Genomic DNA, 16,924 nt, shown 5'->3' with positions numbered 1-16,924 from the left:
AGAAAGGATTGTCACTGTGATTTAGAGGGGAGGCAAATCATACATGCATTTATTGAGACAAATGTCTCATTGTCACATTTAAATGACAAAAGATGATTTCATAAAAAGGCTAAAATCTCGCTGCAATGCTGTCTATGGATTCAGTGATGTCATAACAGGTATTTTAACATTTGATAGCCGAGGCCAAACACTGTGACATCACTCATTAGCCAGAGACCAAGAGACACAAAAAATGGCTGCAATCAATATTTTTCTTACAACAATTATAATGTGAAGTTTAAAAGCCAGATCTTTCCCTCGGCTGTTGGTGGAGATGGCAAGCAGAGCTAATTGAGTGAATTTTGGACTCTAATTCATCAGTGGCCAGAACCTAGACTCCAAATGAAAGATAATGTTGCTACATAGCTGCTAAACTTGTTTGCTTACAAGCTGCAAACATCAACTGTACATGTGATGAAATGTGTTCACGACTTGCTTTTGCTTCCCCCAAGTGGCCAGAAATAAGTTATTGCAGGTCTGAAGAGAAGCGGCACCGATTTTTTTTTTTTTTTTTTTTAATTTAAAGTGGATTTTGAGGGCAAAAATTAATGTTTAAAATTCCTTAAAACGAAAATGTTAGGCTTTAAACACTTTTTCCCACCTTATAAATCATTATTTTAATTGTAATTTGAATGAGCAATGTCTCTCTTTAGTAAATTACATAATACTAGTGTTCTACAAAGTTAGTTTTTTTTGACCAGGATATTATAAAAAAATATTCAGGTAAACAATATCAACACATACACAAATACAAATGAACAGCATTAAATGAGAAGCGTTCATCAAAGTTGTTGGGTCAGAGAAGTTAGGCAGTGACGTCACATCTGGGGAGGGCGGGGCTAACATGTGCACCGGCTTCTCCGGATGCGTATCATGCAGTCAGCCAACACCGAAAACATTTTTAAGAAGGCAGCTTAGGGACAAGCGAGCCTGCAACAAGCTGAAAAGTAGCACCTCTGGAGTACGCTAGGGTATCCAGAGAGCCTGCAGTCAAGTGGAGATCTTGGAAGTTGGAAGCGAAGAAGAGAGCGGAACGGAGCGGAAGAGAAGATCGCTGCGGGCTCTCGGAGAGAGACCTCCCCGGGCTGCGACGCCTGCAGCAGCATCAGGACCACCAGGATGGAGGGGGAGACTCACGGTACGTCTGCAACCCGCTCTTACATAGACTGTTGGGCATCGTGTGAGTCGTGCCCCTTACATAGGCTACCGTTGAGTGTTTATTTTATTTATTTTTTTAGCACTGCTGTCTACAGTGTTCGTGCTCTGCTGTGCCAAGTGTACAGACATGAGAGACAGTCTGATGCCTAGATGTTCATACTGCTGCCAGTCTGACTGGTGGGACTGTTAGAATTACAGCATGGCTGACTGTACTCTGCACATGTATAATGTCATGTTGATTAACTTGAAAAGCTTTCACAGGAAAGGAAGTAAGTGGGTTGTATAAGCCACCTTAAGAACAGGTGCCCCCACTAGTGTTTGCTGCCAAACGGATATAAAATGATACGCATGATGAATTATTAAGCATCACGCTGCAGCTTTGACAGCATGAAGGACACTGTAGAAATCCACATATTTACACGGGAGAATTAAGACAGAAAAGTTCCTGTTCTTATGGTAATCAAGAAACAAAACAGATTTATTTATCCCATGCTGGCATCTGGCGCAGAGGCTCTTCCAATGACACAATTTCACAAATGGCCTTCTTGTAAAACTTTCCCCACCATGAAGCTATAAAACCTTTACAGGAAGTTGTCCTGACATCATGCACAGGGTGACTCCCCCCCCCCCCCTGATGATCTCAGGCCACGATGAGCTAGTGGATGGCTCAGTATAGGCTATGATAGAGGCTTCATCTCAATTATTTAGCAGTTTAGTTTTTCTGTGAGTGTAATGCATCTCAAAATAGAATCACCAGCAATGGCCTCATTGCAAAACTGATGCTCTTCTAAAAGAAGGGAGGGTTGGTAATCCCAACATGGCTTTCTGTAAATCACATACAAGAGATTTAAAAAGTTAAAATCTAATCTAAATATAATATGTATCCTGTACATATTTTTTGCTTACCAATCTATAGTGTTTTTCTTTTGATTGTTTCTTTTTATATCAGGCTCACAGGGTTCAGTATAGTGACTTCTGGCATACAGCATGTTTGCTCCCAGGAAGCATGTTTTCTTTTGTATTTGTTTTCCCTTGTCAGTACTTTGCTGTTTGCTATTCGGCCTGAACAATCAGTCCACGATTATGTAATCCTCTGCTAAAGTGTGACGCAAAAGAGAGGGCACAAGTGCATTTAAATAACACTCTCACTGTCCCTGACACCTCCTTAGTGAAATCAGCGGCTTGTGGATCTGAATGTGTAAGTATAAGTCACATCATCTCTTCTGACCCTGAGCACCGGGACTGTTCGGCATAATTGAGGTCTGCAAAGGAGAGAGAGGATAGAAATAATCCATGTCAAGACTCGACTATCAGACTTTTTTATTATTATTTATTTTGACACAGCTCTGTTTCCCCTATCTTTTTAATAATGTAGACTTAAGCATTTGCAGTGTTTGAGTATAATCTGTGTGTTTTACAGCCTTGTAGTGTCATATGTAGCGTGTTTGCACTCTCTTGCTGTGATGTTGTAGGTGCTGCAGCCCTAAACCAGCTTTCGTAGGATTCGTTGGGTGCTGCTCTGTTTCAAGACTCACTTCAAAGTCTTTGAGCTGCACGTTGTCAAAGTGACTTTGTTTTATCTTTTTTTTCTTTTCGTGCTATTTTCCCATCTACCTGCACCTGTCAGTGCAGCTCAGTTTCCCTCTTGCATAATGAAATGTGTGCACACAAAGGAAACCGTGTGCTGGTTTCTAGGCGCGGTGCAGTGTAGCGGCAGGTACGTGTGGTCGCGTTGGTCGTGGGTGTCGTCTCTCCTCTCAGTTTGTAATATAGTTGCTTCTACTGGCTTGTAATATGTTGTTTTTTTTCCCTACTGTACACTGTCACTCTCTATCCGTGGGGTCGGACAGGTTTACTCCAGCACCTCTCACAAAAAAATTGCCAAAGCAGCTGTGGAAAAAATATCAGTGGACTTATGCAGACATATCATATTCCTGCAACATGCAAATCAAAAGAAGAAGTTAAAATCTGTCACCTCTAAGTCAATTCAAATCTGCACTTGTGCTGCAGTCTTTTTACTTATCCATGTAAGACATATCGGTCTAAAAATAAATGATAAAAAGCTGTTCATCATCATCATAAAGAGAAGCACACAAAGGGAGTCAGCTGAATAGAATAATGGGCTATGGGGCGATGTTATTTAGTGCATTTAATCCATATTTAGCCTGCTAAGCTTTGTGCCAGAGAGTATTCAGCTCAGTTGTACCAGCATAGGTGCTTGTTCTGCTCCCACCCAGCCAGTTAGTCACCGGAGGTGATGCTAACACTTTGCTGCTATGTAGGAGTTCCACCAACACACACATCAGTGAGCTCTCTGTAGGTTTTATACTCCACGTGTGGGAACTCTTTCATCACACAGAAGAATTGTCTTCCTACCTGACTGTTCGAAGACAAACGTGAGTGATTTCCATCAGAAGCTCCTAGTAGGCTGTCTGCCGAAGCAGCTGACGGTTTTCTGCTCACAGTGTTTGAACATGAGTTCTTCAACCATACGTACATTTCACAGAGGAATTCAATCTGCTGTATGATGAACTTCACGTGATGTGTGACTGAAGCGTAAACCTGTTGTTCCATGCTCTGTCCACCTGGTGGCATGTATGCATAACAGCACAAGTAGCGTGTTCTTGTTGGGACTAGACAGCACTGTGTAGAGGAAGTCACATCCCAGCAGCCACTGTTTGTGCTAAATGGAGATGTTTGCCTTCTATTGTGAAAATGCATTATTTGTTATAGGAACTTTGTTTTTTTTCAGCCACCATCCTGGAGGTAGAGATTGCAGGATCAGCTACAGAACGTAGCAACGCATTAATGCTCTATTAGTCGGCAGACAGCAACCTGGTTCCCCTACAGTTCGCCTGCAGACTGACTATTCACAGTGAAACTGCTCCACTGTGCTACTAGAGGTCAACAACTTTTTAACTGCGTGTTGCACTAACCCGCAAGACCTTGTGGGGCAATATTAAGCATAATGAATTGATATTGACTGTTATTGCTTTGGGTAGTTTGCCTTTATGGCTTTCATTAGGGTACTTATAGTTTGCTATGTGGACTCAGGCATGGCCACTTGACAGTTCAATCTCTCTCTCTCTCTCTCTCTCTCTCTCTCTCTCTCTCTCTCTCTCTCTCTCTCTCTCTCTCTCTCTCTCTCGTGTCCGTCCATCTTCCCACCTGTTTACTTATTTATTCTCTGCAGGTGCTCAGTGAGGCGTCGACATTCCCACACTTATTCATAGAGGTAATATGGAGCCGAGTGGAAGGTTGAGGAGTATGCATACTAAAAAAGAGAAGACAAACATTTGTGCTGACTTCACCGTGTGCCGGGATGCTGCTCCTCTGGGTGATGTGCAACTGCAGCAGAATAAACTGGTGAGGACTGACTTTAGAGTTCATGCAGGAGTCACCACCGAGGTATACTCGGCCCTCTGCCAATGAACTGGACAATGATTGGTAGATCAGCGGTGATGTCATAGCCATGCAGTGTGTCGGATCTACTGCCTGAGTCAGCGACATGCATGACCCTGATGGCAGAGAGAGAGAGAGAGAGAGAGAGAGAGAGAGAGCAGACTTGGAAATAAATGAATGAATGACACAATGAGAGGGGAGGGTGTTAAAGAGTGAGAGACACTTGTGTGATTGACAGATAGGCTAATTCAGAGTGGCAGTGGTTCATGAGTGGAGGTAAACATTTCTGCTTTGCTTCACGGGAGGTGTGAAAATCCCAAATGAAATCAATTGCCATAGATTATGACTGCATGTGTGGCAGAACCAGACCAGGTTATTTTGGTGTGTGGGTGTGTGTGTGTGTGTGTGTGTGTGTGTGTGTGTGTTTGTAATGTGGCTCCAAGACCCCAGAAGTGTGACTGTGTCATGGTGAAAGACCTCAATAGGTGGGAAGATTATAATCTAATCAAAACAAATGGCTCACAGCGTTTCGCCCAGGAAGAAATCATTTTCTTCCACCCCGTTGCCAAGCAACCATGAAATCTTGATATCATGTACAAGGCTTTTGAAGCCAAAAACAATGATGAGTGACGAGAAACTAAAAAGCAAATGAGGGTAGAGATGGAACTCAAACAAACAGAGCAGAGTGCTGCTGAAACTCGCCTTCATTCTAATGCACAGGGAAACTTTCTCCTTAATTGGTTCTTTAATTGATTTCTCCCTTTGTTTCTACATTTCATCATGAAAGTAGTGGAACACAGATATCTGTCCTGAAGGTACACTACAGTAATATACACTTTAGAATAGAACCAGACTTTTCTATTTGAGTGTGCATTTTGATATCTAAGAATATCTGCTTGAATTAGTATGGAAAGTAGCAAGAGAGTGCAAGTAGGAGAGAGAGAGGGAGAGAGAAAGAGAGAGAGAGGGAGAGAGCAGAGGACGATAGAGGGTGGCTGAGACACCAGCTCAAAAGGGGAACTAGGAGAAAGCAGAAGTGATTTCAGCATCCTGGCAAGTTGCACATTCTAATCGAGGGGGAAGAGAAAGTAGGTGAGTCTGAGAGATCGGCCGGGGGAGCGGAGGATTCGTCCAGCTTGGGTGGAGGGGGGGCGGGGGGGGGGGGGGGTGGATTATGTGAAGCAGAGTGACGGGACCTTACAGTTGGAGTATCTGCGTGGACTGAATAGCAGGGAGCTCGCCGTGACTCTCAGCAGCCACAGCAGGGAAGCCGGGGCCTCTGCAACTTCCCTCTTTTCCCTCTCTATGTCAACCTGAATCGTCAGGAGAGAGCATTCACACAGCCACTGACGGAGACAAACACTTCACACACAGATACATTTATCACACACTGAAGATATGGGGTCGGTGAGTGAACTTTGCGTGTCCAGCCTTCAGACGTTCTTGTGTCCAGCCGTGAAGCCGCTCCAGCCACCTCCAGGTAAAGCATGATGTTTTGTAGTCGTTTTCTGGTTTGCTTTGTTGGCATGCGTTTTTTGTAGGATAACATTGAACCCTCTGGCTGAAATAGATCATCTGAAGAATTCAGTAGTTGTTAAAAGACTTCCCTCCATGTCAATATAAACCTGTTGATTGACCGTGCATGTGTTGCTCGTACCAGCAGGGATAAAAAAAACAAAAAACAGTTGGACGAAAATAGAGGGATCTTCTTGTGGCTAAGGAGGCTCTCTCATTAAGCACAACTTAAACCTCTGAGAGAGAGAGAGAGAGAGAGAGAGAGAGAGAGCTAATGTTATTACTTACTGAGCAGATCTAATCTCCAGCAGGTCTCACACACTTTCCACAGCCAAACTTGATTTAAAACGGCTCATGGTGACACATGTAGCAGATCCAACAACACTGAAACCCCAGGTGACGACACAGCCACACAGCGACATGCTCCTACACTATCACGCTCCGATGTGCATGAAAATGTCCCTTCTTGTCCCTGTTACTAGCTGCTGGGTCCTCTGATAACGGGGACGGCAGGGTTGTGTTTACTGGAGATCACCTCTTAAACTCTCAGTCCTTCCCGGTTTAATCACAGAGGAGAAATGGAGCTGGCTAAGACGGTGGCCTCCTTTAGGAGTTTTTCTTTTTTTCGTACTCACCATCTGTTCTCAGATTCGTCCCTTCACACTGTAGTAATAACAGGATCTGGATTGCGATGGAGCAAACGTGCGTGTCGTCTGTTTGTTTAGGGCTGGTAGTTAAAGTCTTGCAACTGCATTACACGACACTGCGGGGTGGTGCACAGGTTCCCACTGGGAGTGTTTGAAACTGTGTGTTGTTGGTAGACCATGTTGACAAGACTAAAGCGGCTTTGTTGGGTCGCGGTGAATCAGCTGACTGAGTTGCATAGCAAGGGGAAACAGTGCTGTCTCAGTGAATTCAAAACGCATGAATCAGCACCACGGACGAGCGTGAAAAGAGGAGACTTTTTTTGGGGATATTCAAGGGAGGAGTAATCTGGATTGTTCTGCTATCAAGAATGTGGAGACAGCAGAGTTTCACAGATATTTGTCAAGCTAACCAAAATAACTTTGACATATTGGGAAGAGCTGAGGAAAGCGTTCCAGTTCGATATGACACTCGAATATTCAGCCCCCAGTCTGAAAGCAGTACATTCCCAAAGGCTTAATTTCAGCTGTCATCCGCCTGCAAGTGTCAGTTTTTTTGCTCAGACTAATAAAAAAAATAAAAAAAACCTGCTTATGTCGTGACGGCAGCCATTGCGTTGGACCCCTTATGCCGGGAAGAGATTGAGCAGTGTTCTGTTAGTGTTGGTGTTTCTGTTTTTAATCGTGAATCATGCAAGTGATTCATGTGTGACTCATCGAATGGTTGTCCAGCTAGTTCACATTGTATCGGCAGCCTCATTAGATCACTCCTGAAATATAGACAAATGCTGTTTGATGTGAAAAAACAAGTGCAAACACGAAGTTGAGAAAGTCACTTAGCTGCCTCACTGGCTGCCTGAAATTTTATTTCCCAAAGTCGTTATGTTTCTCAGGGGATGCAAAAATGATTGTTTCAGTCCTCTAAGTCGCTCTCCCTTTGCATCTAAATGAGTTAAGCGCATGTACAGCGTTATGTCAGTGATCTTCCGGACTGTAAATGTTACTGTGAGTTCATACTTAGTCACTGTGAGTGTGACTCAGCATGTCTTCTTCACGGGGCACAGTTTGGGACTGATAGTGGACAATGCATCTCCCGAAGCAAACGTGATAGTAATTTATCTGATTAATATCAGAGTGCTTTTGAGGGCCTCCTGCGCTGTGAGGCAGGTGTGCTGAGCTTCCTCTGGATTTTCTGTCATGGAAATGACTCCATGTGGACTCCAGGAGTCGCTGAGGACACAGTGATCTCGTTTGGGAGCACAAACAGGGAGCCCGTCAGCAGCAGAGAGTGTCCAGAATATTTCCCAAATCCGCTTGTTGTACAGGAGGGTATGATGCAGTAGTGACAGTGTTAATGCTAACGGGATTATGGAGGTGGTTCCCAAGCTGTTTGGCTTGTGGTCCTGGACCCTTTTGTGAGCTTGATATTCAATTTCTTGTCTGAATTTTATGAATATTGCTTGTAAACATGAATTTGAACTGATAACTTCTGTTTGGGTCTCATCAGCCGTAAAACATGTGTTTTATGCGGAAAATACTTTTTGCGCAGCATTACCTCTCCAAAATCTAATAATTGATAATAATAATTTCATTTGGATTTGTGTTATTGGAGTTTTATAGCAGTTGTAGAGGTCTCACAGAGTTTGACCTTTCCAGGGTCTAATTGGCGTCACTGTGAGGCATCACATGCTGCGTGTTTCTTTGTCTGTGAATGACTTTACACTTCAAATACAGGCTGAAGGCAGCAGACTGCCTTTGAGATTTTTACTGGAAGTAATTGTGAAACTGTGAATACAGAACTGGACCGCAATGATAGGATTACAAATCAGAAAACCACAGAAAAGAGTAACGCCCTATTCGCGCGGAATGGTATTACCAGGAGACCTCATGATTTAAAAATGACCCTCCTCTGTGTCTGACATTATCCCTTTGGTATGATGTCAAGCCTCGGCATAATACAAATATATTACTATATATTTATATTTACTATTATAAATGTTATTTTATTATAAAGACCTTTTTATGTCTATATTGTACTCACAAAGACGTAAGAATGTATCCAGTACTTTAAAATATAAGATAAATGAAAAAGATATACCTAATTTGAATATCAGAAAATGCTTTTTCTTCTTCTTCTTTGCAACCCCAAATTTGGGAGCTGCTGGATTATGCGATTAAAACCTCTAACTTTGAATGTTGATCAAGTAATGCACACTGGTAATAAGGCCTAGTTGATCAGTAAGCTCCTGTGCACATTTACATGAAATCATAATGTTGATTTATTAATTTTCATGTGAACTGTATTTCGCTGGCAATACACAGTTTGGCGTGTTTTGGATGCGGGACGTTGCCAGCGAGCAGCTTCACAGAGGCGTGTGTGGGAATCAAGACTGAGGCAGATGAAATCCGCACCGCTCTGTAAGCCAAATAAGATCCTTCTGGTTGCGTGGCAGGATTAGTTCTTCTCTGAGTTCTTGCTGTTTATCTTGATGCAATGCCATGAAATGAACGGGCGTGGTAGCATGTTCACTGGTGATCTAGAAAACAATGTTTTTGATTGTGTTTCGGTACTATCTCTGCCATTTATGACATACTGTAACTCCTATTCTTGTACTATAAATGTGTAGAAATGCTGGCATCCAACCCGTCAAGCTTTCATGCCTGGGGACACAATCCATCTGAACAGAAGGGGTTCTATTCTGCCATTCCCTTAGACCGCTTGTTCGTCAGGCTAATGCATTATGAATTACACATGAACAATGCTTTGTCAGCCTGTAGTTTACCCAGGCTTGTTGGGGTGATGTCAACTGCAGAAATGTTTGCAGTGCAGAATGCTGCGAGTCTAGCCTGAGGAAGAGTGACTTCGAGACAGGCTGTCGTACTTCAGCAGGAGCTCTCTACATTTCACACTCTCGTCCTAAAACTGATTTGCGTATAGTCACATCTTCTGACAGCAGTATTTCTGCATCTATGTTGTGTAAGTGTAGGTGAGTTCTGCTGCAGGCTGCTTCAAAAGAAAAGATTAGAAAGTAAACTGTCTTGCTGTCGAGGATACGTGGAGAGCATGTTCTATATTAAAATAGAACTGTGTGTTTGTAATTGCAAGATGGACTGTTTTACTCTCACAACCACGTAAGAAAAGTGACATAAGAGCTAGCTATATTCTATGACTGATGTCAGTAAGCATTTGCTCAGGTCTGCACACCCTCCCTCTTGGAAAATTATAGGATGGATTGATCCAAAGGTCTCATTACCTCCGACTGCACCTGCAGAGAAAGAAGTGGTTTCAGAATCAGCTTGTGCAATGAGTTATTATGCATGGAGCGATAAACCTCCAGCCACAGTTTATGCCCCGGAATGTCTGCCATGCATGTAGTAATCTATGTAGCATGTAGTAATCTATGTAACATGTAGTAACAGAGGCATTCTTCAGGCCGGCTGTTAACGTGTGTCAAGCAGGTGTGTGGAAACTAACCTCCTATTTCTCAATAAATTATTTTCTGGGGATTCATTTGGTTTGTAAGTCAAAGACTATATGTTACGATATGAGGTAAATATGAGGCATTTGTGTGGGTGATTGTGTAATAATGTGTGGTCGTTAGGGATGATTTATCATTTAGGCATTGTTTTTGCAATGTGTGTGTCTAGATTTCATTTCTGGAACAGTTTTAGTTGTAATTACAGCAGATGATCAGCAGGGGTCACTCTTGGCATGTCTTCTCATAGAATGGTTAAAAGCCTCCTTTCTCACTTTTCTTCCCCATCTATTTCAGGCTATTTAAACACATAGATTTACTATTGTAACTACAGGAGCTGTCGCTGCATCATTATAGCCGCATGGATAATTATAAAGCCTCGTGGTTTCAGGAATAACTCCGTTGCACAGTTACAGTTCTAGTCATGATTGAGGATAGTTGATCACATCTCCCCAGGCACGCACAGCTTGAACCCGTCACAAATCCTAATCCTTCCCCATACACATCAAGATCACCTTATCTGTATTGTAATGTCTTCTCTGCCTTTGGATGTTATCTTCTAAAGCTTGAGAAAGTAACCCTAATGATGTACACATTTTTTAATAGAAAGCCAGCATTATAAACTGGGGCATTGGAGTTTGAAAGAGATGGCCGTTTATTAAACATAGGGGATCTAACTGAGACACTATCAAGTTGCGTTTTGCAAAGTGTGGGATCCAGTGTTTATGGAAAGTCAGGATATCTCTGCCTCTGCTGCATAAATTCTGACCATTGTTTTTCCCCCAAGTCCCCCAACTTTAAGAAAGAGACACATAAGAACTACAAACAGACACAAAACAACTACAAAGAGACTCAAAATTACCAAAAAGGGGCAAAACAATCACACACACAAAAAAATCTACTAAAAGACCAAAACATTTCCAAAGTGACACAAAACAACTACAAAGAGACACACAATGACCACAAAGAGACACAAAACAACTTCAAACTGACCACAAAGAGACACAAAACAACTTCAAACTGACAACAAAGAGACACAAAACAACTACAAACTGACCACAAAGAGACACAAAACAACTTCAAACTGACCACAAAGAGACACAAAACAACTTCAAACTGACCACAAAGAGACACAAAACAACTTCAAACTGACAACAAAGAGACACAAAACAACTACAAACTGACCACAAAGAGACACAAAACAACTTCAAACTGACCACAAAGAGACACAAAACAACTACAAACTGACCACAAAGAGACACAAAACAACTTCAAACTGACCTCAAAGAGACACAAAACAACTACAAACTGACCACAAAGAGACACAAAACAACTTCAAACTGACAAAAATGACTACAAAGAGACACAAAAAACATAGAGAAATGCCTAACAACTACAAAGAGACACAAAACAACAAGAAGAAGAGTCTAAACAATGATTAAGTATTGTATCTATGTAGGAGAGGTGGGCCTTTGGCCATTGTGTCATAATGCGCCCATGATCCATGCCCTGAAGATTGTGAACAAAACCCTCATAAACAACAGAGATGAATAAAGAAGAAAACATTGTCCTTTTGAGGAATGTCTCCATACCATTGATTGTAATAATCAGCTGCATCTTTTAACATGCAAGAACAAAACCCTCTTTACACGTCATAGTCTAGTATGATGCTGCTTCGACTTGAACTCTCCATTGACATCTCATGTATCCGAGGATCAGTTTTACTTGTCTTTGTGTGGACCAGGAAGTTGCAGACAACAATGTGTTGGTATCAACTGATGATCTTTTCATTTAAAAGTCAAACGGCTCTCTGGTTTCACTTGTTCTGGGTTTCATTAGCACAGATTTATAGCAGTGCTCGGGGGGATGGATTAACTGTTAGCAATGAATTGAAACTTTGTGTGAACGGGGTTCACTTCACACAGACTGCATTGTGAGTTGTGGAGTTCAGGCAGCACAACTGAGGCATTCATGAGCCACAGCTTGAAGCCCCTCAGATGAAGTGGCCATGCAGACTATAGGGCCTTTCAAGGGTGCGTTTGTGCTTTTATGCTTTTTAGGTGTCTTGTGTTTGCCAGTTGCCAGTATGGTCTTCAGAAAAGGGATGAATCTGCAGTATTTGGTCTTGATTGGTGGTTTTTCAACACAATAAAAATGCAGCCAGACATCCAGCCACATTGTTTCTCCTGGTGCATCAGTGGAGAGGTGAAAAGAAAAACACAGAGGCGGTGTTATCTCCTGGCCTCTTTCATTGGCTGAGAGCGCAGCATTCCTCCTGGCTCTCCTGTGTTCATCAACAGGCAGGGACAGGCTCGACTCTCTCCTACCTGACAGCAGCACAGTTGAGCAGGTGTTATACAAACAGCAGGCTGATTTATTCACTTTTAACAAGGGGGTGGAGAGCTTGGTCGCTCTGCTGTCTGCCCTTACAGTTTTCCCTAAAATATGCAGTCAAGAAATGTCTCCCTAGAACAACCATCAGATGCACCTTTGTTCACAGGCAGCATAAAGTGTGAATATACTGAGTGTTGGCGGGCCAGGATGAAACATGATGGTAATAAATCCAAAAGAAGATGAGGCTTTTATTTCTGAGCAGTTGCTGGGACCTGGAGAGTTAAATCAGACACTTACACATGATGCTCAGTCTCACTGGGATTACCAGTTCCACCCTTAATGACACATCCACATGTATGTGGCTGTAGTCTTGTTGGAGGGATTCCAACACTTTCAATTGTGTAATAATGACAGAGTGTAACTAGCAAATATTACACAATATGAAAACGTATTTTGATGTCAGATTTGTCTAGATCTTTATTTGAATGTTCAACAGGTGTTTGGGAGAATTTGTTATGTCTTCTCCACCAGCCAGGTGTTGTTGCCGTTTTCTAAAGAATAGTTTGTATTTGTGAGACGGATATAAAACTCTCAGCGGATGTGGTGAATCAAACGCAGCAACAAGCGCAAGATCAGCAGCAGTGAACTGCAGTGCCTGTGTGTGTCAATCATATCTCCCTGCCCCCACTCAACCCTGTCCTAACTGTGCGCGTGCGTGTGTGTGTGTGTGTGTGTGTGTGTGTGTGTGTGTGTGTGTGTGCGTGTGTGTGTGTGCGTGTGTGTGTGCGAGAGAGAGAGAGAGAGAGAGAGGGGGCAGTGCCCAAGGCAACAGGGTGCAAACACAAGCGGCGGACGCGTCATCTGGCTCATTTGCTGCACCTTTTTTGCTGAGCAGAATTTGGAGACTGTTACCGGATAGGGAGCAGTCCTTCTTTAATAAATAAGAGCCTACAAGTATAATCACATACAGGCAAACAAATCAAATAAACTATACTTGTTGTAAACCAGAGGTTTTATATTTATTTATTTTTATCTCCATTTTGCTGAGGAAGCAAATGTATTTGCTGAATGTAATACAATGAAAGAGGAATTCTGGGCAATTTGAGTTGATTTTATTTGAATTCTTATTTGAATAGATATTATTTATAATACACACAAAGTCTGTTATTCAACTGTGCAGGTGTCGTCCTCCAAGCCCGTGTGACACAATTCAATGTAACGCTGGCATAACGTAATTTTTTAAATCCATCTTTAAAAAAAAAAAAAGTACAATTTGAGTATTTGTGCTTCATACATCTTGAAGCACATTAATAACGTCGTGTTTGCCCAGTCAGAAATGTTCAAAACAAAAACAAAAATTATGTTATTATTCAATAATGATTCAGATTTGATGAGAGCACCCATATATTTTCCACTCCTCACTGCGACCAGGATAAATCCCTGTATCTGTCGAGGTAAAGCGTTCAATCTTATGATCCGTACATGAGGTTATTTTATTATGAAAGGCTTAACCGGAAGCTTGTTGATTTTACATTTTGCTTGTTTTGACAGAGGATCGCGCGCAGGAAACTGTTGGTTGGTTAAAGTCCTGCGTGTCTTCTAACCACTCCCTTGAGCTGTCGACAGAGCCACCGCTCAAATCCCGACGAAACCAAAGTGTGTTTGTTAACTCGGCGTTAAAACGTAATAATATAACTCAATATATTCGTCGATACTAGTATCAGGTCAAAGTTTTAACGCTCGGGAAACACTTGAAACTTTTTTTCTTTTTAACTCGGAGCTACCAGGCGGAGACAGCATGGTGTTAAAATCGGAAGACGGTGTAGGTGAGTGAAACAGTCAAAACTACATGTTTCTACAAATATCGTTTGAATGTTTTTTACTTAATGAGAAGTATGAACTGTGTTGAAATGTTTGAAGGTAAATCTCAAACGTGAGGAGTCAGAGCTGCTGGCTCGTCTGGCCTTGTTTACAGTGTTTACTACTCTGCCATTTTAAGCGTTCACTGAGGCAACTTTGTGCATATTTGATCAACTCCTGTGGTTTATATAAAAAAAAATACTATAATAAGTTACATACCCTCCCTAAAAACACAAAGGAAGTAGCCCACAACATAAGTACGTTATATATTGTCTTTTATAGGGTCAGTCTGCAATAGTAGATACAGAAAATATACAGATTAATCTAAAAAAAAACAACAATTCACTATATCGAGTTTAAAAACAAGACCCTATAGGTTTGCTATGCCACTTTAAGTTGAATTGTTTAGCATTTGTCAGTCTGCTATAAGAACTATCTATGTGGATTTCAAGTTAATCACTGTGGGTGTTATACCACATGTATAAACACTTTAGCAACACTTGTTATTTCTTGATGCTTTTGCCAGAGAGAGATCATCCTCAGTGTCATTTTTCACTGACTGCTGAGCAATCAGCAACAGGTGTGAGAGCAGACGGTCACTCCTCCAGTGTGTCAGCATGGCATTAAAACACTTGTCACTCATGTTGAAGTTGTATTTATTATCCCTGCCTTCTGCATATGTTATCTTAGTTTAAATCACCATATTATCCTCCATAGAAGCTCATCCCAACAGCTGTAGTATTGTTTTAATTGTATAAAATGATGTAATTCCTTCACATGCTGTTATTTTTTTATTATGACCACAGAGTGTATTATACAGAAATAAATGAATGTGCAGCCTTTTTGAAGTCAGCCATAAATCCGTTGTTTTCATCTCTTATGGCTCGGTTTTAACCTGCCAGCATTAATTAGCACCCTGAACTTGCGTCAGCATTAATCCTGTTAGAGAACAGTGAACATCTGACTGACTGATCCTGTTATGTGCTTCCACACACTCTTTTGCCTCGGAGGGCCCCCCCCCCCCACGGAGGATCCTGGTCTGGCACACGGCTGCATTGTGTTCACGGGGATGAGCAGTCGATTCTCCTCCGGTCCATTTGTCTCTGCCACTTAGGTCTGGGGAAGTTTAAGTAGTTGTCACTAATGGTTCCCTAATGAGGGGCGCTGAGAGCTCTAATGGGCTCCTCCAGAACAATGTGCATTGATGCCCCGGTGGTCTGATAATCGTCTCCCCCATAATCGTATTTTAGTCATTTTCTGCATCGGTTTGCAGCCCGTCTTTCCTCTCAGGCTGGTGATCGCTCCGCACACTAAGCGGCTATAATGCAATTGGACGACATGTTGCGTGTTTACTATTGTGTGCAGTCGGGGAGGTGTTGATGTGAGTCTCGTGTTTGGTAGCTCAGCAACACATAGTAGGCTGCATAGCTGAAATGTTTTAGGGCGGTAATGCCAGTCAGTGAAGGAGGCAGAGAAACAACATGCTAGAGTAATGTTTTTGATCATTTAGTAATCGTTCAAGGCGTTTATCCTGGAAAAAACTCCAAATAGTTGCTGGTTCAAGCTTCTCAAATGTGATAATTTGCTGTTCTTCTCTCTTTTATGCTATCTGTGAGTTTAATATCTTTGAATTTTAAGTGTTACTCGGACCAAATCAATTTCACTATTTCACGTTGGCCTCTTGTGTGTTTTTCTTTCTGTCTTGCACAGTTTAGCCTGCAGTGAACAGATTTGCGTGACTTGCTGGTGTCTTTGCAGCAGGTGTAGACACGCCTGGAGTAATTTTCTTCATGCAGGACAAAACTCTGTGATCAGTCCTGTTGATAAGACCCATAAATTCAAAATGGCGCCCGATAGGAGCTGCATATAGAATGCATTTTGAGAGAGTGTGCTGATTTGCCTACCGAACCTCTGGTGCAGGTCATGGTCTGGTTGTGCTTGCATAGTCTGCTCAGCAATATTATTATTATTTTTTGCTGCAGGAAAGTGAGGCAAAACTAACAACATCAGTCCATTACATACAGTCTTTGCTCCTGATGTGGAAAAGCAGGTTTTTAGTGTTGCTTATCACATCTTGTGTTTATTTTACAAATGACTTGTCTTAGTACTCTTTGTGTTTTTTCTCTTCTTGAAAATGCAAAGAATGCATTGAGAAATATTTGGCACCCATAGAAAGTTTGTCAAAGAGGTGAACAATAGATGCTGAGTTGTATTGTCATTTGTTTTTTTTTGTTCACGTCTCAGTCGAACATGCATGTCATCACGTTGTGATCGAGCTTAAAGACTAAAGCTATGAAGAAGGAAGAATTGCTATTTTATCACACTTCCGACAGGATGGGTGGGTTTAGCCACAGCTTTCACTCCTCCTCTGAACCATGAGAACAGCTCACAAACAGGAAGCCGAGAGTCTGACAACATGCGCGACAGGAAATGACATCCCACGGTTTGTGCGTGGGCTAAAATTTCTTCACCGCTCGGTTTTCTGTCTTCAACACA

General features: G+C 42.0%; 1 protein-coding gene across 3 annotated transcripts in view; it reads left to right on the top strand.

The window, feature by feature from the left end:
- Window positions 1–536: 536 nt before the first annotated feature.
- Window positions 537–16,924, top strand: part of cyth1a (cytohesin 1a) — a 38,786-nt gene continuing 22,398 nt past the window's right edge. The window contains exon 1 of one of the 3 annotated variants that reach the window (XM_068719199.1): window positions 537–1,177. In XM_068719199.1, the coding sequence (XP_068575300.1) occupies window positions 1,159–1,177 (19 nt within the window). In that variant the 5' untranslated portion in view covers window positions 537–1,158. Of the gene's footprint in view, window positions 1,178–5,792; window positions 6,080–14,166; window positions 14,395–16,924 lie in introns of those variants that run through there. The other 2 variants (XM_068719197.1, XM_068719198.1) reach the window with 2 other exon arrangements.

The sequence above is a fragment of the Cebidichthys violaceus genome, unplaced genomic scaffold (genome assembly GCF_023349555.1).
Source record: "Cebidichthys violaceus isolate CVI_PGR_0920_01 unplaced genomic scaffold, fCebVio1.0.p SCAF_23, whole genome shotgun sequence".
Classification (NCBI taxonomy): domain Eukaryota; kingdom Metazoa; phylum Chordata; class Actinopteri; order Perciformes; family Stichaeidae; genus Cebidichthys; species Cebidichthys violaceus.
The sequence above is the reverse complement of the archived record's forward strand: the minus strand, read 5'-3'. Positions and strand labels throughout refer to the sequence as shown.